We start from the raw sequence: 26,229 nt of genomic DNA, 5'->3' as shown, positions 1-26,229 counted from the left end.
CAATCAATTTAAGTCATGGCATGAAACACAATTTTAAGAAAACTAAGGAGTTAACTGGGTCAACCCGTCTGTTTAGCTCACACATGGCCAGTTTACATAAATGTTTTTACATATTCAACACGAAAATGAACCCAACTCATTTATATCATAATAGCCTTCTGACCAAATGAAATTACAAGAGTGTAGCCATTGAACACAGTGTTCTCTGCGCCACGCAAAAGAAAAAAAAAAGACGAGTAAATGAAGCTTTAGCCTACAAGTCCATATATATGTAATATGTATAAAAAAAGTTTGTACCCCGAAACTTATGTGCCCCGGTCGATGGTGCGGCTCGCCACCCTCCGAGCCTCGCATGATCGAACCCAAACTGGACTCAAACTTTAGAATGCAGGATTCATTTCACAAAATTCAAGTTCAAATTTTTAAACTTTATATTTCTTCAATAAGATCTAAACAACCCAACAATTTTACTAAAAAAACATCTTTCACCAAGACACATTTCAAATATAATATCATAACAAAACCTCTAAATTTCACAAACAAAAATACATGTCCTGTAAAAAAAAGTCAAATACTTTATACTCCACAAAAGTACCTCGACCCGTTAATCAAGTCAGGCGGTGGAGCTCCAGCTTGAAACCCACTCGGTTATCGCAGTTACATTCCTGTTCATGTCATCAACAGTGTCGCTTTTCATTTCCACCACAATCTCCTCTCGGTAACTCTCTTTCGCATCCTCCAGCAGCTCTTGAAAGATTTCACATTCAATATTGTTGGTAAGCTTCGCACCCGAGTAACCCCTACATAAACCAAATGGTTTTAATCATTAAACAACTCAAGATATTCTAGCGCGGATTTTATCAAGATAAACCGAAATTGAGTTTTAAAAGGTACACACCGTTTACTCAAACGGTCATAAAGAACAGAGATTTCAGTTCGGAGCACGATCACACGGTCAAACCACCGTTCTGGAAAGAAATCACACCCGTGATAGTCTACAATGATCCCTCCGCCTTCCATTATATCCTCAAGCTCATCACAGACCTGCAAATGATATAAGCCCGTATGTTGTTCTTAAATGTTTGGGAATTGGGAATGCTTATCGAAACCGCATACTCTAACTAATATTTATTACTACATAGAATATATATTATTAGTTAGGGTTTATTGTAATTATCTCTACCATAATCAGCAACATAATTTGAGTGAGTTTCCATTGTAAATTATCCTCATTGTATTATATTTAGGTTTTCTTTTTAATTATACTCGTTGAGTGTGCATGAAAGCCAAACCAAAAAACCCTATCTGAAACTGTAATAACCGAATAGAAACAAAAACCAACAGTTTGGTTTTATGTTTATGGAAAACCAAACTTTCGGTTCTGTTTAGGTTTTGCATGTAACTAAAACCGGAAAAACTACAACGAACAAAAGTTGTAGATTTTTATGATTTTATTTTACACATCAAGTAATGTATGTATAATAATTTAATACAGATTTACCCAAGTATTTTTACTCAAAATATATAACAATCAATTATTATTAACTAACAAAAAAATTTAGGCTAAAATCATTATTTTTGGTTTTCGGCTCCAAATTACAAAAGCCCAAATACCAAAACCAAAAAAACCGAACCCAAACACAAAACACAAAAATAAACATAAACTGAAAGAACAAAAACTGAACGATTTTCAAAAACTCAAAAAATACTATCTTCAATGCTAAGTGTGCATAATAATATCCTTTCATATCCTTAAAAACCTCAATAATAATATCTTAATAGTCATGTCATTTGCCACATAATAATATCCTTTCAAATCCTTAAAAACCTCAATATCATTTCCAACCCTATAAGGCTATGCGTAGTAGAGGGGCTACAAATTGGGGCGTTTTGCACCTAGTCATTAAGGGGTGAGAATTTGTTTTTGGGGTGTAATGGTGTAGGGGCTACAATAGTAATATAATAATATATATATAGAAAAGAGTTCAAATAAAAAACAATTGTTTTGTGAGAAGTGTGAGAAGGCTTTAAAATAAAGTACACCACATAAATAGGACACTGTACCATGTATATAGGAAACTATACAACTTTTATAAACTACCAATCTCAACCACTAGATCTTAGATCCAAGGGTCTAGATCTATTCTTATGCTTCTCACAAAGCTATTGTTTTTTACGTTAACCCTACCCTATATATATATATATATATGTATATATATAACACACACTCATATTAATATAATAATAATAATATTTTCTTCTTCTTCCACGGCGATAAAAACCCACCGCCCCCACCCAATATCGCCCGGGGGGGGGGGGTGTTCCTTCATAATTTCGCCCTTGTCGCCCCGTTTCCTCGCCCCATTACGCGTCGTCTAAATAGCATTACCCTCTTTAATTTCCGCCTCATCACCTACCCATTACACACAATATTTTCATAAAACTTTTTTTTACTTTGGGTCCACCTTTTCACAAGGGCACTTCTCTTAAGGACAATACCCTCCAATGCAAAGGGAACTTCTCCTAAGGGCCCATTGGAGAATGTCTAACATTTTGTTTTTTTGTCTCGGTTTTCACCCTAAACCGAACCGACCCATATACACCCCTGAATTGTATTAATAATACATAATGATATCTAAAAAGTCTACATTGATCTATAATAATTACTGTACAGATAATAGCAATAAACCCTAAAAGATATATTATGATAACAAACTCAACTTCAAAAATTAACAAAAACATCAATTAAGCATACAAATATGATAATAAATTAAGAAAGAGAGAGCATATATAAATAAATAAATAAAATAAAGAAATTACGAGATCTTCATTGATGACGTGGCACTGAAGCTCATCATCCCAACCATCGTGCAACTCCTTATCCTTAACAAGGTCTCCTATATTAATATGTTTCAACTGAGTGGACTCTGCCAACGCAGTCGCCGTCGTGGTCTTCCCGGTACCCGGTGTTCCGGTCACTAGTATGTTTGGTTTGCTCCTCATCGCCGCCACCGCCGGCTCACTTTTTATTATTATTGCAGGCGTTTTCTTTTTTATTTATTTGGAATACATTTTGACTTAAGACCCTCTTATTTTCACAAATTTGTCATTTGCTTTTAGTGAAATTATTTTAGAGGAAATTATTATAATAATCTGTTTGTTTGGTGTGTGTTAGTTAGTTGTATAACCATGTAAACAAATTGTCATGTTTATAGTTGTAGTTGTGTATTCAATTTTTTGTTTTGATTTAAAATGACTTGAACTAATATGATGATTACTTATAGATCCATTTGTGTGTTGTTATTCGTGTATACAGTAATTATGAAACTTATTGCGTTTGTTTGGTATGAGATGATGGAATGGAAAAAACGGAATGGTGAATGGAATTGACAAGAATTACCATTTCATTACTTGTTTGGTTACCCTGTGGGAATCAAATGAATATTTATTTTGTGTTGTTTGGTAGCTAGGAAAAGACGAATGAATGAAATACAAATGTGGTGTTAACCATAAGTAGTTCTTTTTTGTTTGGGTGTTGTGTGGGTGGGGGTGGGGGACTACTCTTTTTAGACGGGCGGCGTCCTAGCCCAACTCATTAAGATTATCCGCAGTGGGCGTTTTGGGTTCCAAAATGTCCCAACACCACCCCCATGACATTTTGGGTCGTTTTGGACTTCAAAAATTTCTCCCATCATTGTGTACACCACTCCCATGACATTTTGGGGCGTTTTGGTGTACACATAATCTAACCAATACACATGTGCCACCTCACATTCCTACTCCCTAACATCTTTAGGGTTCCAGGCTTATAGCTCAATCCACTGCGAGTTGTAAAACACAATTTTCATCCCGCAACCTCCTCGCGTCACCAGGAGACGCTGCAAGTCCACTCTAAGAATATTATTCGACCGCTACAAACTCACAAATTTCTTCACGTATATGGGCGCTCTCCTTTTATCCACAAATAATTTGCCTAAAGCAAGTTAGTGGTATTTTTATGAACTCGGTATCTTTTATGTTCATAGCCAACAGAAAATTTGCCTGTTACACAAACACAGTACTATTATTACTAAGAACTAACAGTATAGTTTTTACAAACAGCTTTAACAAATGAACAAATCAAAATTTCAAAACAAGTTGTCCCTACTAAAAAGATTACGAGTCATTCACTCGTACCACCTCTGAGGTTAGTTAATAACAAACACAAGCTGCAAATCACTTCAAGACTAAGTGGTGCTATTTTTCTCTAGCCACTTACATTTATTTTCATAGTTCAATCATAGATTCTAACACTCTTAACACAGATATAAAACCAAACACATAACAATATGCCTTTTTAAAAACTTTTAATCTGTTTACATTTTCCTATATATTATCATCATTGTACAGATCTTTGTCATCTGTACTTTCATCATGCTCATGTTCCACATACTCAGGGGATGCTGCCTTTTCACTGCCATCGCCATCGGTTACATTGTTGTTGGTTTCAGTACCGTTAACTTCTGATTGCATGCTGTCCATCATGCCCGATAAAGCCAGACGTGGATCCCACTCAAGAACGTCATCAATAATGTTGGAAACCCGCCTCTGATACCTGCACCACACAAATAGATAATGTTACAAAGAAAATTTCTAAAAAGAATATCGGAACAATTATAATTGTTTATAGAAAACTGATGATGATAATAATAATAATAATAATAATAATAATAATAATAATTACCTGGCCCTAGCAGCCTCATCAGGGGCATGATGCCTCAAAAGTAGTATGGCAAGAACAGCCACAATTGCATAAAACAGTCTTGCTGTTAACTTAGGTTTCTCTTCCTCGTCTTTTTTAGGCCAGAAACGAAAAAGTTCCCCAAGTGTTGCTTCCTCAGCAAGTATGTTCGGGAAGATCCAGATGCGTTTCCCAAACAAAACATACGATGCACCAAATATCAGAGCTCTCACTGTCAGCATAAAAATATATATTTACAAAAAGCATTTTAGCATTAACAGTAAAAGTCAGCAAATATATGGAAAACAATAATAATGAACTTACCCAAAAGCAGGCAAAGGATAAGTAGGAGTACACCAGCACATGAGTAGAGTATGAGAAGCTTTGCCTGATGAGGATACACTGGGAACAAGCAGATTGCAAGAGTCAAAACGGGCCACGATAATGATAAAAGTGTTTGCCAGAGTGGATGTTTGTTTACAAAAGTCCATGCAAAAAATGCCTCATTATCAGAAAACGTCTGCTCCTGTAAACATGAAACAAAAAAATATACATCAAAACCAGATCATTTGTCAGTAATATGTTCATCTTCAAAATTTGAGCTTTAGACTTGTAAATGAACCAAACAGACAATCGAACACAGACAATCAAACGAACATGGTTTCTTGTTCGTGTTCGTTCGTTAAGAAAATGAACATGTTTGTGTTCATTTATGTTCGTTCATATACAGTATAAACAAACGGTTCACGAACATAAACAAACTAACATAACAGAACATAGATGAACGAACATAACTGCGCTAAAACCAGTTAAAAGTAACGTGAAGAACAATGTGTCGGGTCTAAAAGTTATTAAAACTAGACAAAAATGTGATAGGCAAATGAATTTTATAATAATGTAGTAACGAACTTAAACAAACGTAAATTAACGAACATAAATCAGCATGAACGGACGAACACCAACAAATTTAAAAGAGAAAAAGTTCACAAACATAAACGAATGAATGAGCCATGTGTTTGTGTTCGTTCGTATAAATAAATAACAACATATTTGTGTTTGTATTGGTTCATTACGGTTCGCTGAACGTTCAATTCGCTTACAAGCCTAGACGTGAGCAATCCAATGAGAGCAAACACAGCAATTTATTACAAAAAAATATTAAGCGTATGTACGAGAACAAGATATGAAAACTTACATAATAAATCTCTAAATGAGCGGGCCATGTTGACAATTTTCTCTTTCCAGGACGTACAGTTTTGACCACACGGTCACAGCGGACTAAAAGATTCTTTTTCAGAAGCGCATCGACAATATCTTCTACTTCTAGGTTCCTACTTGATTCTAAGATGTCTTTGAGCTCTGGATGGTTTTTCAAGAAACTAACAAAATCCTTTCCCCTAAAGTACTCAACACGGGTTTCCTGTAACACAGCCCACCTGGAAACCAAATCTTTATGATCTCTCACTTTCTCTGCAAATAACTGGAATACATCTTTCCTGTTCCCTTGTTTCTGGATTCAAAGAAAAAATAAACCACAGTTAATTAAACAATTGGTATTTATAAAGTACCTCTGTCAAGATCTTATTGTCAAACCAAACCACAGAAACATAAATGAAAAGCAAAGACTTAAAACAGATGCAACATCTAACATCCACAAACTGCATTCCAATTTACAAGTAGAACATATTTCAAAATCACCTCAATTATTAAACCTTTCTTAAAGGGAAACAAACTTTGGAGTCAAGATAATAAAAAAGAAAAGATGTCATGTTCCCCTAAGAAACAACTAAAAAAGAGGACTCCAAAACAATACTTTTAGTTCAAGTTCGAAACACATTCCCATGGCCAACAATTTACCTATATTTACCAGTTTACCCAACTAATGGACACTAACATTCAAAAACAAGATGTATCAAATAACAAGATGAAAAGGTGAAATCTAAAGACCAATGCAGCAGCACATTTCCTTTTCAAATCAAACGTGCACGTTATAATGCCAGTGAGAATACATTTTGCAATCCAGCTGATAAGAAAGTCCTACCAGTGACAATAATTTATACGCTAACAAAAAAATACAGAACAAGAAACAGGCAAGTATCAATTTGACAGAAGAACGATAACAGTCAAGTCCGAGATTAACTACAATGTAGATAATAAAACGAATATACAATAACTAAATTACACTGAGGCAATATCCTCCAAATTACATATGCAAGCAGCAATCATAATAAGAAAGTATGTATATTGTAACATAATGTTTTAAAATCTAAAATCCAATGCATCTATAACAAAGTCTCCCTTCTGCCGTTGAGAAAATCACATCATAGACCAAATATATCAAATATCTGTACTCTCTCAAGTCTCAAAGAAACATAAATACACCAAAAAAAGAACCCCCTCGTATGATAAAGAAAAAAACATTTGTCCTCCTCCAAGCGCCTACCATCTATCTTTAAATCATACATATATCAAGCAACACATAAACTACATCGCAGATAGCAAATGAGTTTCTCCCAAATTAAGAGCATCCCAAATGCTACCCAACTTCCAAAGTCAAAATCAATGAATGCATCAATAAAACAGAACATATCAACACGACTTCAGGCCTAACTTTGATCCACTTTCTCCTTTCTGGTTCGTCTATTCTACCCCAAATATATACGACGCAGTTAACAGTAAAAAAAATAACAATCCTAATGTCACATAATTAACCACTTCATGTCAAAAATTGTAGAAAAATTCATAATTAATAAACAACAGAAATCAAGCAACACAAAAATTAAAACTATTAAGAGACAAAATATCCTCTCTCTTAAAACCCTAACTAATCCATCAAAATTTCACATAAGATGTACAATTTACAAATTAAACTGCACAAATTGCATCAAAGTTCGCGTACAAATCATGATCGCACCGTAATACTTCACATCACGAACACGTAACAGTACGAAATTATCATATTAGACTACGAATTTCAACACAGATATAATGAAAGGCGATTAATAACAGATAGAAATGAATAATGTGAATCGATTAAAAGAGGATCTGAAAATGAGTAAGTTATAATAATAATAATAATAATAATACCCTAGGCGGAGTATCAGTGTTGGGATCTCGAGTGGTGGCGTTGGTTTTGACGGCGGCGGAGGATCGCCGGGCACGCTTCTTATCGGCTCCGGCTTTCTTCATTCTTTTTCCGTTAGGGTTTTCAGGTTTTGGTTTCGTCGGTATCGTATTGTAGAGAGAAAAATAAAAAGAGTGCTTTCTGTAAGGTGTTTTACAAGGTATAGTAACGTAGTCTACAAATTATTCGGGAATAAAAATGAGAAAATAGAACTATAATTAATTAAATTGTGTATAAAGGAAAAAGGGTATAGAGGTAATTGTACACATTTTCTCTCTTTACATGCAAGCCACATGTTAATACCTCATTATTTTATAACTTTTTTATATGATATTTTTTTTAAAATAAAATTCACCATAATAACAAGCGTTTTTTTACCTTTAATATGAGTATAATTTTGTTATATAAGACTAAAAAATAATTTACGTCATTGTGTCTTTTTGCTTACCATTGTGTCTTTTTTCGTCATTGTGTCTTTCTGTTTATTATTGTGTTTTTTCGCCATTGTGTCTTTCAACTGATCATTGTGTTTTTTTAAATACTAATAACACCGTTGTGTAATACTAATATGTAAATATAATGAAAAATACCAACAAATTATCTATTACTAAACACAATAATGAATACATATTACACATTAACATGAAATGTAAAACACAATAATAGATACATATAACACAATGACCTGAAACGTAAGACACAACGGTAAAATACATATAACACAATGACTTAAAACGTAAGACACAATGGTAAAATACATATAACACAATGACTTTAAACGTAAGACACGATGGTAAATACATATAACACAATGACCTTAAATGTAAGACAAAATGGTAAATACATATAACACAATGACCTTAAACGTAAGACACAATGGTAAATACATATAACACAATGACTTGAAACGTAAGACACAATGGTAAATACATATAACACAATGACCATAAACGTAAGACACAATGGTAAATACATATAACACAATGACCATAAACGTAAGACACAATGGTAAATACATATAACACAATGACCTTAAACGTAAGACACAATGGTAAATACATATAACACAATGACCTTAAACGTAAGACACAATGGTAAATACATATAACACAATGACCTTAAACGTAAGACACAATGGTAAATAAATATAACACAATATCCTTAAACGTAAGACACAATGGTAAATACATATAACACAATGACTTGAAACGTAAGACACGATGGTAAATACATATAACACGATGGTAAATACATATAACACAATGACTTGAAACGTAAGACACGATGGTAAATACATATAACACAATGACTTTAAACATAAGACACGATGGTAAATACATATAACACAATGACCTTAAATGTAAGACAAAATGGTAAATACATATAACACAATGACCTTAAACGTAAGACACAATGGTAAATACATATAACACAATGACTTGAAACGTAAGACACAATGGTAAATACATATAACACAATGGCCTTAAACGTAAGACACAATGGTAAATACATATAACACAATGACCTTAAACGTAAGACATAATGGTAAATACATATAACACAATGACCTTAAACGTAAGACACAATGGTAAATACATATAACACAATATCCTTAAACGTAAGACACAATGGTAAATACATATAACACAATATCCTTAAACGTAAGACACAATGGTAAATACATATAACACAATGACCATAAACGTAAAACACAATAGAATCTACATATTACACAATGACCATAAACGTAAAACACAATGGAATCTACATATTACACAACGGCTTGAACGTAATACACAATCAACATAAAGCAAATGTTGAGCACAAAGACACAGTGACAAACGAAAGACACAGTGACGTAATCTTTATTTTAATTTTTATCTTTAATATGAGTATCAGAGGGTGTTTGGGATTGCTTCTTTAAAATGCTTATTGCTTTTTGGAGAGACAAAATGTTCAAAATGCCCATCCAAAAGCACCTAAAAGCAGCAAATTGATGCTTTTAGGCAATGTTTTCAGACCCGGCCCGGATGTTGACCCGGACACCTTGCCGGGTCAAAGGTCGGACCAACCCGGGAGGGCAGACCAGTGTTTGACCCGGATGACATCATAAATAATATATTTTAATTTTTATATAATATAGAGTTGATATTGATGGACTATTTCAGTTTTATTGAAACTTTGAGGGTCAAATATGTAAAGTTGAGATAAACTCTTAACAAAGTAAATAATTATTATACCAAATTCCAAAATGAAACTCAATCAACGTTCTCTCTCTCTGGATTGTTCTCCCCTAACCCTAAAATGTCATCTTCTACATCTTAAAGTTTCTAACCGCCGTCCGTCGCCGCTCGTAGGACCATTGCCGCTCACTTACACTATTGTTCACCATCACTGATGATAATAGCAATCTTAGATCTGCCATTATTATAGCTTGCAATATCTTTCTTTTCATCTATTTTGTTCTGAATTCATAGATCTGGACATCCTCAACTGCCATTCCGATCGATGATTGGGTATTAAGACACCGACGATGATATGAAGCTACGATTTAGGCTTTGAGTTTAGAGATGTTCAAAACGGTTTGGGACTAGGAACCGGAACCGGTTTCTAACCGGTTCCTATATTCAAAACCCCCTTTTAAACCGGTTCCAGGCTCGAACCGGTTAGGGAACCGAACCGGTTCTCCCACCCTCGGACCCCTAACCTATCTAACCGGTTCCTAAACCGGTTCCTACACTGTAACCGGTTCCAACAGGTTACAGTGTAAAATTTTTTTTTTTTTCGTTTTTCGTTTGCGATTTGGATTCTAAACTACGATTCGTATTTGTATAGCATGAAAAATAAACAAAACAATTAACATAAAATTCATTTTATTTACTTTAAGAAGTTCAAAAAAAAGGTTACATGTTTTAAAATCTTCAAAAACAAACTAACAAAACATTAAACTTATAAATATAAAGTTGTGACATATTATTTATAGAAAAGCCTTCTTGTTCGTCGTAATTATTGAGCGGCGACTTCTTCCTCGGAATTACTTGTAGAAATGCCTTCTTGTTCGTCGTGCACTCGAACATCAAGTGGTGTTTCATCTTCGAGAGTGGTTACGTGTTGAATACGATCGATTGAGTCCAAGTGATCCTTTAAGCAAATGCACATCTCCACCGACTCCGAATTTAGTCTTGTTCTTCTCACTGATATTACCCTGCCACTAAGAGAAAAAGCGGATTCCGAAGCTACCGTAGAAGCTTGGACGGTTAGTAAATCACGGGCCATGGTGGCAAGAATCGGAAACTCGGTTTCCTTTACCTTCCACCAAGCCAAAACATCAAAAGTGCCATATTCCTCTTCGGATAAACCGGTAGAGTAATCATTTGTGTGACATCTGACCCGATCCGACCCGACCCAGGTACCCGTTTCTCTGACCCGAACTCTTTCTTTTATGATTTAGTATTTATTTATGCTTATATTTTACTAATAATAATGTATTTTCCTTCCCGCCTCTTTCTCTCTCTTTCTTTCCGCCGTCCCTCTCCTTTTCTCTCTTTCCGCCTTCTTTTCCCTCTTGTCGCCGTCCCGCCCTTAAGCCTTGTTTCCCTCTTTCTTCTAACTCTTTGCTTGTCCTTTGTTCCTCCCCGCCTAAGGTTGTCTGCGCAGCTCCACGCGCCAGACCCCTTACAAGGAATCCTGCGTGAAGACCACCTGTTTCAGCGATACGCGAGACGAACTCTTCTCGCAGCGCGCTAAGAATTGTAATTCTTCTCGCAGCGTGCTAAGAACGGTAGTTCTTCCCGCGACGCTCTAAGGATTTGTAGTTCTTCTCGCAGCGCGCTAAGAATCGTAGTTCCCTCGACGCGCGAAGAATTATAGTTCCTCCCGCGGCGCGCTAAGAAATGTGATTCTTCCCGCGACGCGCTTGGAAATGTAGTTCTTTCCACGACGCGTTAAGGTTGTTTCTGTCTGCCTTCGCGCTCGCGCTCTCTTGACCTTCTGTGTCTGCCTTCGCGCCTTAGCCTTCTCGCGCTGAACCCTTTGAGTTTTCTTCTGTTGAATCTAGCCGTTGCTTTTGTGTTGTCTTATCTTCTGAGCTGTTGACCTAATCTGCTTTGTCTGAAAAGTTACTTTCGGCGCAGCATGCGCACCAACCCCATTGGTTGACGGAAAGAGTGACTGACATTATCTTTTGAGATCTGCTTTTGCCATGCTTGACCAGTACCTTTATCTGATCTGCCCATGCCTTTTTACTGTTCCCTGACAGCTTTATCTTGCCCCCTGCAGCTGCCATATCTTTTGATATCTTTTGCTTTTGGAATCTTTTACTTTTTGAGATCTTTTCCCCTTTTTCTAGGGATTGTGTCCCCTAGGGTTTCTCTATAAATAATAATGTTATTTTCCTAACACTACACACACAAAACACTTAATCTCTCCTGTTCCCTCTTGCTCCTTGCTCTCTCTGCCGTCTTCCTCTCTGCCTCTGTCTTCCTCCCTGTTCTGCCCTGCTTTTCCGGTAATATATATATATATATATAATAATTTACTTATTAATTATGCCAACTTATAATCAAGACTTAAAATAGATCGTTAAAACAATAATCTTTAATTATAGGTTAACTTGTGCTTGTTTAAAGTTGGTTCTTGCTTTATCTTACACCGCATCGTTTATCAAGTGAGTAATCTCGTACCTAATCCCTTTTTGCTTTTAATGTTTTGGGATGTTCATGTGTTCATACAAACTTAGAGTCTTAAACTTGTTTATGAACTTTAGTCGCGCAGTATCCCATGTGTTGAGGACGTAGACTTGGCTGTTTATTTGTATGTGTGGATCATTAACCGTCTTGTCGGTCTATTCCGCAGTTTTCATGGTACTATTAGATGAACACGGGAGAACTATCGTTTATGATTTTCTCTTTTGTTTACACATGCACAGTTTGTCTTGTTTGTGAGCTCAATTGTGAGCACTGGCAGTCTTATGAATCTTAGAGTTGGTCCCGATCAGATTACACCCTTGTTGAAAACCAGACATACACATGTTGCGCGCAGATTTATGATTATCTATGTATTGTATTAAACTTGATTTCTCACCAACACGCAAGTGTTTGACGTTTATTTTAACACATGTTCAGGTTTGCTGTAGCTACATTTGGAGCTTGTGGACACGTAGGACGTTTTTACTTTTGGACCTAGATTAAAATGTATCAAGAAAAGTTATTGCTGTTCGAATATTATGATTTATAATATATTAATTTATGTTGGTTTATTTATATCTTGTGTTTACCCTGCGCGTGCGCGAATGAATGTATTTATTAAATATTGACACCCAATAGTGTCACGAGTAATGAAACAATATGTGGCGCCCCGATGTATAATCCGCCTTTGGTCGGGGTGTTACAGATTGGTATCAGAGCTCGTTGACTTTAGGATAGGTGGTTAGACGTAACGGCCTAGAATACCTAAGAGTCCCTTCTCGCGCATGAGAGAAATCTCATGTTTGCGCGCTTATTGTTAATTACTCGTTATTTATGAATATGCTCGCGCTTGCGCAGTATATGATTTTATGTTTTGTTTCGCGATATTTCGATTTTTGTTGAATTTCGATTTTTATTGATTTTACTTACATGTTCGTTTGTTGGATTTGAAAATCCGAAAAGTCATGGTGATACATGAATAGTTGATTTTCAATTTCCATTTACGATTATGTTCTGAGGTTGGAGACTTGAAAAGTCATGGTGATACATGAATTGTCAACCTCCAATACTCATTTTCTTGTATGTTTTATATTGAAGATTGAAAAGTCATGGTGATACATGAATCGTCAATCTCCAATACTCGTTTGATCGTATGCTTTAAATTGGGAATTCGGAAAGTCATGGTGATACATGAATTGTCGATTCTTGATTCGAATTTGTTACCTTTATTAAGTCTGCATTTAGGATCATTTATTTTACTTTAACTTTTGACTGTAACTGACTCCGCGAAACCAAGCTTTATAAGATTAAAACTTTGCGCTAAAACCAAGATATTAACTAAAATTAAAATTTTTATAGAATGCCTCCGCTATCTCGCCGATTTCAGAGAAGAGAAGCCTCGCGCATGCGTAGACAGCAACGTTCCCATGAAATGGCCGCCGCGATAGCCCAAGCCTTGAGCCAAAACAATACCAATACCTCCAGTTATAACATTAAGTCCTTTAACGCGGGTAACCCTCCGAAGTTCACAGGTCTTGAAGGAGCCACCGTGATGCTCCAATGGCTCGAAAAGATTGAAAACACTTTCCTCCATACCCAATGCCCCTCAGACAGACGAACCCTATATGCTTCCAGTGTCCTGGAATCTAGAGCGCTCACTTGGTGGAATGGAGTAACTCATGCGCGTGGCGCAGAAGCTGCTTCTAGCATGACATGGGAGGAATTCAAGGAAATTCTGACGCGAGAATTCTGCCCTCCCAACGAAATTAAGCGCCTAGAGGAAGAATTCTGGAACTTGAAGCAATACAGCGGTGAAGCGCGCGAGTACGCGACGCGCTTCCATGAACTAAGTTTGCTTGTCCCTCACCTTGTTACCCCTTCACGCCGAGCCATAGAGAAATTCCTTGGGGGTCTCCCCATGGAAATTCAAGATTCTGTATGGGCCAGAAACCCAGTTACCCTCTCTGACGCCATTGAGTTGGCCGCTGTGCTCAGCGACAACCATGTCAGAGCAGGAACCCTGTTCCTGCGGGGAACAGAAAAGACCAAACCCACCAAAACTGCCCCTGAACCCGCAGAACCCAAACCAGAACCCTCAAACCGTAACAACCTCAAGCGCAGGCGCAAGGCCTATGCGCTTACCAACCCACCCATAGTCCAGCAACCCGCATACCAACCTCCAGTCTACGCGCCTAACCCACTGTCAGCCTACCCAACACCTGTAGCCCATAACTATGCCTTAACCAATCCCGCACTCCCTGCCCCGCCAACTAAGAAACCTTACACAGGAAACCATCCCTTTTGCCCAACCTGTAGATTTCACCACCCAACCCAAACCCCGTGTCGACTTTGTAACCGATGTGGCCGTACCGGTCACACTGCTGAGAACTGTAGAGTCCTTCTCGCCAATCCAATTGCGCCAACACCACCAGTCTACCCGCAACACCCTCAACCAACCTACCAAAACCCACGACCCAGATCGTGCTTTAACTGCGGTGATCCCAGTCATTTCCGGAACGCGTGCCAGAGACTACAAGTTCAGATTACGCAAGCGAATCCGGTGAACCAGATTTCAAACCAAGTAACGCGTGGACGAGCTTTTAACATAACCGCGCACCAAGCGCAAGCGAATAATGACGTAGTTAATGGTACATTTTTGCTTAACGGATTTTATGCTTCTGTACTTTTTGATACTGGCGCCGATCGAAGTTTTATCTCTCGCGCCTTCGAGCAGAAGCTTGCGCGACCGCGCAACGATTTAAAAGAAGATTTTTCAGTTGAATTGGCTAATGGTGAAACTGTTTTAATAAACTCAGTGATTAAAGATTGCACGCTTAACCTTAACGAAAACGATTTCCTAATCGACCTCATCCCCATGCCTCTTGGAAGCTTTGATGTTATCATTGGTATGGACTGGCTCTCGAAGAATCGCGCCGAAGTTATTTGCGCCAAGAAATTGATTCGCATACCTCGAGAAAATGGTGATCTTCATATCTACGGCGAAAAACCCTCCAGTGGTCTTAAACTTATGTCTTGCGCCGAAGCCCAAAGACTCATGCGGAAGAAGTGTGTTGCATTCTTAGCCCATGTGGTCAAACCTGCTGAAGAGAAGAAGCTTCGTGATATCCCTGTTGTGCGTGATTTCCCTGAAGTTTTTCCTGATGATCTTCCTGGTATCCCTCCCGCTCGTGAAGTTGAGTTCCGTATTGATCTTGTCCCTGGTGCTTCCCCCGTAGCTAAATCTCCTTATCGTCTTGCACCCGCTGAGATGCAAGAATTGGCAAGCCAACTTCAAGAGTTGACTGCTAAAGGATTCATTCGCCCTAGCTCTTCGCCCTGGGGTGCTCCGGTGTTGTTCGTTAAAAAGAAAGATGGATCGTTTCGCATGTGTATTGATTACCGCGAGTTGAACAAACTCACCATTAAAAACCGGTATCCCTTACCGCGTATTGACGACCTCTTTGATCAACTCCAAGGTGCCTCTTGTTTTTCGAAGATTGATCTCCGCTCTGGCTATCACCAGTTGCGCATCCGCGATGAAGATGTTCCGAAGACTGCTTTTCGAACTCGTTATGGCCATTTTGAATTCTTGGTCATGTCCTTCGGTTTAACCAACGCACCCGCCGTTTTCATGGATCTAATGAACCGGGTGTGTAGGCCTTTCTTGGATAAATTCGTGATTGTGTTTATCGATGATGTTCTGGTGTATTCTAAGACCAAGGCCGAGCATGAGCAACATCTCCGATTGGTATTGCAAAAGCTTAGAGCTGAGCAACTCTATGCTAAGCTTTCCAAGTGTGAATTTTGGTCTGATGAAGTACAGTTTCTTGGCCATGTTGTGAACAAGATGGGTATTCATGTCGACCCATCCAAAATTGAAGCAATCAAGAACTGGATTACGCCATCCTCTCATTCTGAGATCCGTTCCTTTCTGGGCTTAGCTGGTTATTACCGGCGCTTCATTTCGAACTTCTCAAAGATCGCATTGCCTTTAACAGCTCTAACGCACAAAGGTAAACCGTATATTTGGGGCTCGAAGCAAGAAGAAGCATTTCTAACGCTCAAGCGATTGTTGTGTGAAGCTCCTGTTCTTGCGCTACCTGAGGGTAATGATGATTTTGTCGTGTATTGCGATGCATCCAACCAAGGTCTCGGTTGTGTTCTCATGCAACGAGGCAAGGTTATCGCTTACGCATCAAGGCAACTCAAGGTTCATGAAAAGAATTATACAACTCACGATCTCGAACTTGGTGCAGTTGTTTTTGCCTTGAAGATCTGGAGACACTACCTTTATGGTACTAAGTGTATCCTTTACACTGACCATAAAAGCCTTCAGCATATCTTTGATCAGAAGGAACTTAACATGAGGCAACGCCGATGGAACGAACTCATCAGCGATTACGATTGTGAGATCCGGTATCATCCTGGTAAGGCTAATGTGGTAGCCGATGCGCTCAGCCGAAAACCCTGCCAGCTTAACTGTATCTTGCCGCGCACCCAGCTTCACTTTGCGCCGATTCAAAGCAACCTTGAATCGCGTATTCGTGACGCACAGCGCGCATCCATCAGTAATGGTAACCTTCGCGCCGAGTTAGCGTGTGGCGCGGAAGCGCACTTTGTCCCTAATCTGAGTGGAATTCTCTGCTATCTTAATCGCATCTGGATTCCCTTTGATGAGAATCTTCGCGCTGATGTCCTGTGTGAAGCGCACAAATCTCGGTATTCTATTCATCCTGGCGCTGATAAGATGTACAAGGATTTGCGCATAACTTATTGGTGGCCCGGTATGAAGAAGGATATTGCTGTGTTCGTAGCTAAATGTCTGACTTGTTCTAAAGTGAAAGCTGAACACCAACGCCCATCTGGTTTGCTCGAACAACCAGAAATTCCTACGTGGAAATGGGAAGGTATAGCGATGGACTTTATTACCAAGTTACCTTTGACAGCAAGCAAACATGATAGCATTTGGGTAATAGTGGATCGTTTGACTAAGTCTGCTCACTTTCTGCCCATTCGTGAAAACTACCGTGTTGAGCAACTCGCGCAGCTTTATGTCAAGGAAATTGTCTGCCGCCATGGTACTCCTTTGAGCATCATATCCGATCGCGATGGCCGTTTTATATCTCGCTTTTGGAAATCTCTCCAATCTGCGCTAGGAACTCGCTTGGACATGAGTACGGCATATCATCCTCAGACTGACGGTCAGTCTGAGCGAACTATTCAAACTCTTGAGGATATGCTCCGATCTTGTGTTCTTGATTTTGGAGGTAATTGGGATTCACACCTGCCTTTGATTGAGTTCTCTTATAATAACAGCTATCATTCCAGTATTGGTATGGCCCCATTTGAAGCACTTTACGGTCGTAAGTGCCGCTCCCCGATTTGTTGGAGCGAAGTGGGAGAAGCTCAAATCACAGGACCCGAACTTGTTCAAGAGACAACCGATAAAATCGCCAAGATCCGTGATCATCTGCTGACTGCCAGAAGCCGACAGAAGAGTTACGCAGATCGCAGGCGAAAGCCTCTCGAATTTCAAGTTGGTGATCTTGTTCTCCTCAAAGTGTCGCCCTGGAAAGGTGTTGTCCGCTTTGGGAAGAAAGGTAAGCTTGCTCCTCGATATGTTGGACCATTCAAGATTCTCGCGCGTGTGGGAAAAGTTGCCTACAGACTTGACCTGCCGCCCGCGCTCAGTAATGTGCATCCAACGTTCCATGTATCCAATCTCAAGAAGTGTTTAGCTGACGAGAACCTTCACATTCCACTTGATGAAGTTCAAGTTGATGAAACTATGCATTTCGTTGAGAAGCCTGTTGAAATTATGGATCGCGAGGTTAAGCAAACCAAGCGCAGTCGCATCCCTATCGTGAAAGTTCGCTGGGAGTCCAAGCGCGGAGCCGAGTTTACTTGGGAAAGGGAAGATCAAATGAAGATCAAGTACCCGCACCTGTTCTCTGCGCAACCTACTTCGAGATAAATTTCGGGACGAAATTTCTTAAAGTAGGGGAGACTGTGACATCTGACCCGATCCGACCCGACCCAGGTACCCGTTTCTCTGACCCGAACTCTTTCTTTTATGATTTAGTATTTATTTATGCTTATATTTTACTAATAATAATGTATTTTCCTTCCCGCCTCTTTCTCTCTCTTTCTTTCTGCCGTCCCTCTCCTTTTCTCTCTTTCCGCCTTCTTTTCCCTCTTGTCGCCGTCCCGCCCTTAAGCCTTGTTTCCCTCTTTCTTCTAACTCTTTGCTTGTCCTTTGTTCCTCCCCGCCTAAGGTTGTCTGCGCAGCTCCACGCGCCAGACCCCTTACAAGGAATCCTGCGTGAAGACCACCTGTTTCAGCGATACGCGAGACGAACTCTTCTCGCAGCGCGCTAAGAATTGTAATTCTTCTCGCAGCGCGCTAAGAACGGTAGTTCTTCCCGCGACGCGCTAAGGATTTGTAGTTCTTCTCGCAGCGCGCTAAGAATCGTAGTTCCCTCGACGCGCGAAGAATTATAGTTCCTCCCGCGGCGCGCTAAGAAATGTGATTCTTCCCGCGACGCGCTTGGAAATGTAGTTCTTTCCGCGACGCGTTAAGGTTGTTTCTGTCTGCCTTCGCGGTCGCGCTCTCTTGACCTTCTGTGTCTGCCTTCGCGCCTTAGCCTTCTCGCGCTGAACCCTTTGAGTTTTCTTCTGTTGAATCTAGCCGTTGCTTTTGTGTTGTCTTATCTTCTGAGCTGTTGACCTAATCTGCTTTGTCTGAAAAGTTACTTTCGGCGCAGCATGCGCACCAACCCCATTGGTTGATGGAAAGAGTGACTGACATTATCTTTTGAGATCTGCTTTTGCCATGCTTGACCAGTACCTTTATCTGATCTGCCCATGCCTTTTTACTGTTCCCTGACAGCTTTATCTTGCCCCCTGCAGCTGCCATATCTTTTGATATCTTTTGCTTTTGGAATCTTTTACTTTTTGAGATCTTTTCCCCTTTTTCTAGGGATTGTGTCCCCTAGGGTTTCTCTATAAATAATAATGTTATTTTCCTAACACTACACACACAAAACACTTAATCTCTCCTGTTCCCTCTTGCTCCTTGCTCTCTCTGCCGTCTTCCTCTCTGCCTCCGTCTTCCTCCCTGTTCTGCCCTGCTTTTCCGGTAATATATATATATATATATAATAATTTACTTATTAATTATGCCAACTTATAATCAAGACTTAAAATAGATCGTTAAAACAATAATCTTTAATTATAGGTTAACTTGTGCTTGTTTAAAGTTGGTTCTTGCTTTATCTTACACCGCATCGTTTATCAAGTGAGTAATCTCGTACCTAATCCCTTTTTGCTTTTAATGTTTTGGGATGTTCATGTGTTCATACAAACTTAGAGTCTTAAACTTGTTTATGAACTTTAGTCGCGCAGTATCCCATGTGTTGAGGACGTAGACTTGGCTGTTTATTTGTATGTGTGGATCATTAACCGTCTTGTCGGTCTATTCCGCAGTTTTCATGGTACCATTAGATGAACACGGGAGAACTATCGTTTATGATTTTCTCTTTTGTTTACACATGCACAGTTTGTCTTGTTTGTGAGCTCAATTGTGAGCACTGGCAGTCTTATGAATCTTAGAGTTGGTCCCGATCAGATTACACCCTTGTTGAAAACCAGACATACACATGTTGCGCGCAGATTTATGATTATCTATGTATTGTATTAAACTTGATTTCTCACCAACACGCAAGTGTTTGACGTTTATTTTAACACATGTTCAGGTTTGCTGTAGCTACATTTGGAGCTTGTGGACACGTAGGGCGTTTTTACTTTTGGACCTAGATTAAAATGTATCAAGACAAGTTATTGCTGTTCGAATATTATGATTTATAATATATTAATTTATGTTGGTTTATTTATATCTTGTGTTTACCCTGCGCGTGCGCGAATGAATGTATTTATTAAATATTGACACCCAATAGTGTCATGAGTAATGAAACAATATGTGGCGCCCCGATGTATAATCCGCCTTTGGTCGGGGTGTTACAATTTGCACTATACCTTCCTAGTTCGCTTGAAGGGGTGTTACCCCTTTGTTTTTTAGCCGTTAAGTTGCGAACGGTGTTCATAAGGCTAATCATGGGATCTCGTACTCTAGTAGCACTTGAACTTGATGAAGACCCCCCCCCCGGCATAGGCATGTGTATGTTTGACCCATATTTATTTAAATAAAAGTCATACATAAATTTAAAATTCAAGTTAAAATAATTTTTTGCCTCTGTTGAAAAGTTTGGGTCAATTTCATGCATATCTAAGGCTGAAAAAATTTCGTCTATCACACATTCAACCCCCGTAACATTTAACATTGGGTTTAAAGCGGTGGCGCAAGTAAAAACCGGTGGCAATTCAAGAAAGTATTTTTTTAATTTAAACTTCATTGGTAATATGATGTTTGAAAACATTGGACTTTTATTTTCAAATTCTTTAAGATTGTTAACCATTAAAAATAACTCCGAAAGAACCAAGGGACTTGTCGGATAATACGTTCCCGATAGTTTCGTAGTTGATGTTTTAAAAACTTCAAGAAAAGTCGATAAGTCATTGATAATTTCCCATTTCTCATTTGAAAATGGGATTGCCAAATCATTCTCGGTAAGACTAGAATGAAACATTTGTAAAGTTTCTCTTTGTTCCAAAGCACTTTGAAACATTGTGCAAGTGGAATTCCATCGATGAGGTACATCCCAATTAGCTCCCAAAGCTTTTCTTCCCGTATCTTTACAAAATTTTCTATAATCCATTTGTCTTTTTTTACTTTTCTTAAAAACTTCATGTAGCATTAGTCTAAAATCGTTTATAACCGATGTAACCTCATCCGAAGCAAGTCCGTCTTGCACGATTAAATTAATGATATGTGCAACACACCTTGAGTGAAAAAATACACCATTGCAAATCGGCGTATATTTTAATTTTAATTTATCAACCGCCGATGTATTATTCGACGCGTTATCAAATGCCATTGAAAATATTTTATTTTCTAGTTTATAAGTTTTTATAACATAATCTAAAATTTCAAACAAATTATCTCCCGTATGTGGATACTCAAAGAGTTCGAAAGCAATGGTGCGTTTCATCATTTCCCACGATGACGGGTCTACCCAATGAGCGGTGACACAAAGATAAGATTCGGGTAGACCATGTGGAGCCGACCAAACATCACTAGTTAAGTTTATTCCCGTATTTATATTTTCAAAATATGCAATTAGTACCTCTTTGGCCTTCTTCCACAATTTTAAACAATAACGTTTAAGAGTATGACGACTTACATGAGTGTATTGTGGTTGAAGCGTATCTCGAATCATGGCGGTTAAGCGAGGGTTGTCGAAGTGGCTAAACGGCAAAGCTTCTTGAATCACAAACTTCGCCATACGATCTTGAACTCGATCAATTTGTTATGTAAATATTCCGCCTTCACTATCCATTTGCGTTTGTTGCGAATCGACGTTCTTTTTCAACGCCTTGCAATACGGTTTTTCGATGTGTTTCTTCAAATTTGAATTCGAAAGTGGGTTTAAATAAACCCCACAAAACTTGCACCGAGCCTTCAATGAATGGTCACTCAATTCAACCAAATCCCAATTGCACCAAATCTCTTGATTACGATTATGAGGTACAATACGAACGAAACTTGGTTCGGCGTTGGAACCTTGACCAACCGATGATTGTGAGGCAGCCATAACAACAAATATGAATATAGAAGAAGAGAAAACAAGAGATTAGAGAACTCAAAACGTTGTAATAGCGTTTTTTTGTGTTCGGGTTTGCGTTTTGAGTGTTGTGATGAACCCATGACACCAAATACCTATTTATACTAGTAGTGGGGTGCTTGGGGGAGCCAAAAAACGGCTATTTTTGACCCCAACGGTCAAAAAACGGCCAAAAAAAACGATTTCCAACGGCTTAATCGATCCAACGGCTAGAACCGGTTCCGGATGGAACCGGTTAGGAACCGGTTCCGGTTCGGTTCCGGTTCCTACCCGTCCCCACTCAGAAACGCAAGAACCGGTCACGGATCATCGGGTTGAATCAGATAGGGTCCGGTTCCTACCAAAAACGGGTAGGAACCGGTTCGGTTCCGGTTCGGGTCCACCGGTTCGGTTCCAGGAACCGGTTTTTTTGATCAACTCTATTTGAGTTTGATAGTTTTCATTTTTTTTTAATAAAAACTTTTAAAAATAGTTAAATAATGATTTTGCCGGTTCACCGGGTCCCGTCTTACCGTCACCCGTCAAGACCGGCCGGGTTTTTAAAAACGGGTTAAATACTGCAGCCCGGACCGGTGTGCTTACCGGGTCCCGGTTCGACCGGTCCGACCGGCCGGTCCGGGCCGGGTTTCAAAACACTGCTTTTAGGTGTTTTTGGAGGAGCATTTTTGACATTTTGCCTTTCCAAAAAGCAATAAACATTTTAAAGAAACAATCCCAAACATGCCCTCAGTTGAAAAACACAATGACCAAAATATATAACACAATGCATAGAAAAACCCAATTAAAAAACACAATGGACAACCAAATAACACAATACAAAAAAAAACCCACCAACTTTTTTTTATTTTTATATAACAATATGTTATTCATATTAAAGATAAAAAAACGCTCGTTATTTTGGTAAAAAAAATTTATAAAAAAACGTCGTATGAAAAAAATTATAGACGTTTTAAAATAATGGGAGAATTAACATGTGCCTTGCATGTAGAGAGGGAAATTCTTCATAAATGAGTTATTACCTTCTTGTCCAAATATAAGATCAATGGATTAGATTCCTTCTCACCCTTCTCTTTTTTGTTGTCCTTTGTATTTTAACTTTACCCATTTCATCTTTGTTTTTTTCCAAATAAATATTAATAAATGGTTTTCAAACAGAGGTTTGGATATGATACAAATATAATTAACATACTAAATATATAATTAATCGAGAGTAATTAGGTTTTAGGTAATTATGTTATAAAAAATAAAATAATGTAATAATAATTACTATAGTTTAAAAGTTTTAGAGTAATAATAATTAAACTAATGTTTTCATAATTATTATACTTATTTGTATTAGAGGTGTTCAAAAAAATCCGAATCCGAATTATCCAAAATCGGATAGTGATTTTGAAAATTTTTGAATAGTTCGGATATACTATCCGAAATACTTTTATAATTATTAAATAATAAATATTGTTTATAAACTTCGTATAGTTTTTGGATATTTTGAATAATTTTTCGGATATTTTGTATAATTTTTTTGATATTTTGGATAATTTTTTGGATATTTCAGATATTTGGGATATCTGAAATATTTTTAAAAGTAGTTCTTAAATTTTTTATATAATTATTATTTTTCGGATATTTCAGATATCTAGTTCATTATCCGGTCAGATATCCGAAATTTCGGGTATCCGACTTTCAACACCCTAATTTGTACATTTTTCTCACAATAAAAGTCATTTGTAGTTAATCCAAACCTGATTGTCAATAAGTGATAAAGATATTCATAAAATCGTAATACGTCTAATTACTATTATTTTTTATTTAAGGACTAACGAATAAAATTCTGGCTATATGATGTAATCCATCGGCAAAAGTCAACTTCATATGCCAACGATCTCAAATCGAGTATTGGGTAGATCAAGTTAACCCATCTTTTGATCCGGAAAAAACCTGCTACATAAAGGTCCACTATAATAAAACACCGGTTAGGGATCGGATTTGAATTTGAAAAAATTACGGTCTCCACTCTCCTGCCTAAATCTTGTTTTCCCTTTAATACCAATTAAGGGGTGTTTATATAAGTTTATTCTTGTGTTAATTTGTGACAAAAAAAAGGTTAAAGATATATTTTTAACTAATTTGTAATTTGATCTCGGAAGTTTGTAAATGAAGTATGCACCCAAAGTTGAATCATAAAGAACTATTAGTAAAGAAAAGGTTAGTTCATATGTGATCAACTAGTTTCTAGGTGAAGATTGAAGAATGCCCCCAAAAGTTGTCCTTAATTATAAAATTGGGTTCACAAGCATCTTGGCTTATAAAAAGTAGTTCATATGTGATCAAAGTAGTTTGTTTTTAGTTTCTTATAGAATGACATTCTTAGAATTTAACTGTTTACTTGACGAGTCTGATTGAGTATTAATAAACCACGTTTTAGTTACTTTCTTCTTCTCTCTTTTTTTTGTCTCGTTGGTTAAGTTAAACCAACAAACCGTATAATTAATAGTTAAACCAGAGTCTTAAATTCTGTTTTATATTTTCTTTGCTTTTCAAACTCTTCTTATCCATATGTTGTTAATATTTTGTTTTTTCAAACATCATGATTTGTTTTTTTCATACTTCATTGCAAATTCAAACCAATAGTTATTAGATACATTAGTTTCATATTATTTTAGATACATAATTTTTGGATGGAGAGCGCTATCAAGTATAATCCCAACATTGGAAGCGCTTTTCAAGAGCAGGTAACCACAAACGCTCGTATGTGTGGGCTCACAGCAAAGTGAAGGAATCCACTATTAACCTGCTCCTTGATATACCAACGATGTAGCATATTGTTAGTAAAGTTGGTAAGAGCAATACTTTTAGCAGCATGTTGATATATTTGGTGTGCCTATGTAGTTTGTAAACTCGTAATTGTATTTTTATAAACATTAGTAAGTTAGTAGTTAGTACAAGCTTTATTTCTTAAATTTCTAGTTTTATTTAATTATATATTTTCTTTCACCAACTTCCACGGGCCTATTTAAAAAGTAATAAATACGTTGAGATAGTGTTCGTTTACATTAATAAACAATTTTTTAGTTTCATTTAATTATACAGTTTACTTTCACCAACTTTTATTGGCCTACTTAAAAAGTTATAAATATGTTGATATAGTATTCATTCTCATTTATAAATGATGAACAGTTATCATTATTAATTTAAAATTTATAGATATACAATTATCAAACTTAATGTCATAAATTGGTTGATTTAATAAAAGGGTCAGTTGGTGATGGTAGGAAGTTGAGTTTCTGGTTGGATAACTCGGTGGGTAATAATAGTCTTAAGGAATGTCTTTTTTTAAATTGAAAATAATATAAAAGATGCAAAGTCAATGAGAGGTTTTGGAGAACAGGAGGTGAGTTTGGATGGAATTGATGTTGGAAAAGAAGACCAAATTCAGGTGTTGAATTAGAAGAGTGGGAAAAGTGCATTCAACTAATAAATGCTACAGTTTGGGTTTATGGGGCGGATTGGTGGGTGGTTAGCGGAAAAGGATGGCGTGTTCTTCGTTAGCTTGGTTAAAAGGTTAACCATGAAAAATAAAAATGATGAAAATAATTACATAATAAAGTGTGGAGTAAATGGGTTCCGAACAAGTGCAATATCCACGCGTGGAGAGCGGAAATAGATAGAATTCCAACCTGAAGAGCCCTCCTTCGAAGGAAATCTGGATGACTGATAGTGCCCTTTATGTGAATTGGGGGAGGTTACAGCGGATCATATCTTGATAGGGTGTGGAGCCGTGTCGGTTGTGTGAGACCATATAAGTCGTTGGTGCAAGGTTCCTCCTATTTTTGGTTTCTCGTTCAGAGATCTTTTAGAGCTTCACAAGACCATCAACCTTGGAGCAAATAAAAAGGAGGTGCTCCATGGAATTATCGTAATCGCTTGTTAGAGACTTTGGAATGCGAAAAATGAAAAAGT

At 37.7% G+C, this 26,229-nt stretch overlaps 2 protein-coding genes across 2 annotated transcripts; both read right to left on the bottom strand.

The window, feature by feature from the left end:
- Positions 1-448: 448 nt before the first annotated feature.
- LOC143618921 (adenylate kinase isoenzyme 6 homolog) lies at positions 449-3,020 on the bottom strand. The gene is made up of 3 exons (XM_077090967.1): positions 2,821-3,020; positions 899-1,044; positions 449-800 (listed from the first exon to the last, which is right to left on the bottom strand). The coding sequence occupies exons 1-3, from the start codon at positions 3,001-3,003 to the stop codon at positions 614-616; spliced, it is 516 nt and encodes a 171-aa protein (XP_076947082.1). The 5' UTR covers positions 3,004-3,020; the 3' UTR covers positions 449-613.
- Positions 3,021-4,112: 1,092 nt separating this feature from the next.
- On the bottom strand, positions 4,113-7,956 carry LOC143618920 (translocation protein SEC62-like). Its single transcript, XM_077090966.1, has 5 exons — positions 7,808-7,956; positions 5,916-6,230; positions 5,045-5,246; positions 4,724-4,952; positions 4,113-4,594 (listed from the first exon to the last, which is right to left on the bottom strand). The coding sequence occupies exons 1-5, from the start codon at positions 7,907-7,909 to the stop codon at positions 4,366-4,368; spliced, it is 1,077 nt and encodes a 358-aa protein (XP_076947081.1). The 5' UTR covers positions 7,910-7,956; the 3' UTR covers positions 4,113-4,365.
- Between the last annotated feature and the right edge of the window lie 18,273 nt (positions 7,957-26,229).

Source organism: Bidens hawaiensis, unplaced genomic scaffold, assembly GCF_021521415.1.
Source record: "Bidens hawaiensis isolate Kalapana, Puna unplaced genomic scaffold, B.hawaiensis_p1.1 tig00002343_1, whole genome shotgun sequence".
Taxonomy (NCBI): Eukaryota; Viridiplantae; Streptophyta; class Magnoliopsida; order Asterales; family Asteraceae; genus Bidens; species Bidens hawaiensis.
This window is presented reverse-complemented; position numbering and strand designations above follow the sequence as displayed.

Excerpts from the sequence above, each read along its gene's own strand:
- LOC143618921 (XM_077090967.1), bottom strand. The coding sequence starts at position 3,003 with ATGAGGAGCAAACCAAACATACTAGTGACCGGAACACCGGGTACCGGG. Across the intron at positions 1,045-2,820 it reads ACGTCATCAATGAAGATCTC|GTCTGTGATGAGCTTGAGGA; the intron begins GTAATTTCTTTA and ends TATCATTTGCAG. Across the intron at positions 801-898 it reads TATGACCGTTTGAGTAAACG|GGGTTACTCGGGTGCGAAGC; the intron begins GTGTGTACCTTT and ends TGGTTTATGTAG.
- LOC143618920 (XM_077090966.1), bottom strand. The coding sequence starts at position 7,909 with ATGAAGAAAGCCGGAGCCGATAAGAAGCGTGCCCGGCGATCCTCCGCC. Across the intron at positions 5,247-5,915 it reads CTCATTTAGAGATTTATTAT|GAGCAGACGTTTTCTGATAA; the intron begins GTAAGTTTTCAT and ends TCATGTTTACAG. Across the intron at positions 4,595-4,723 it reads GATGAGGCTGCTAGGGCCAG|GTATCAGAGGCGGGTTTCCA; the intron begins GTAATTATTATT and ends TGTGTGGTGCAG.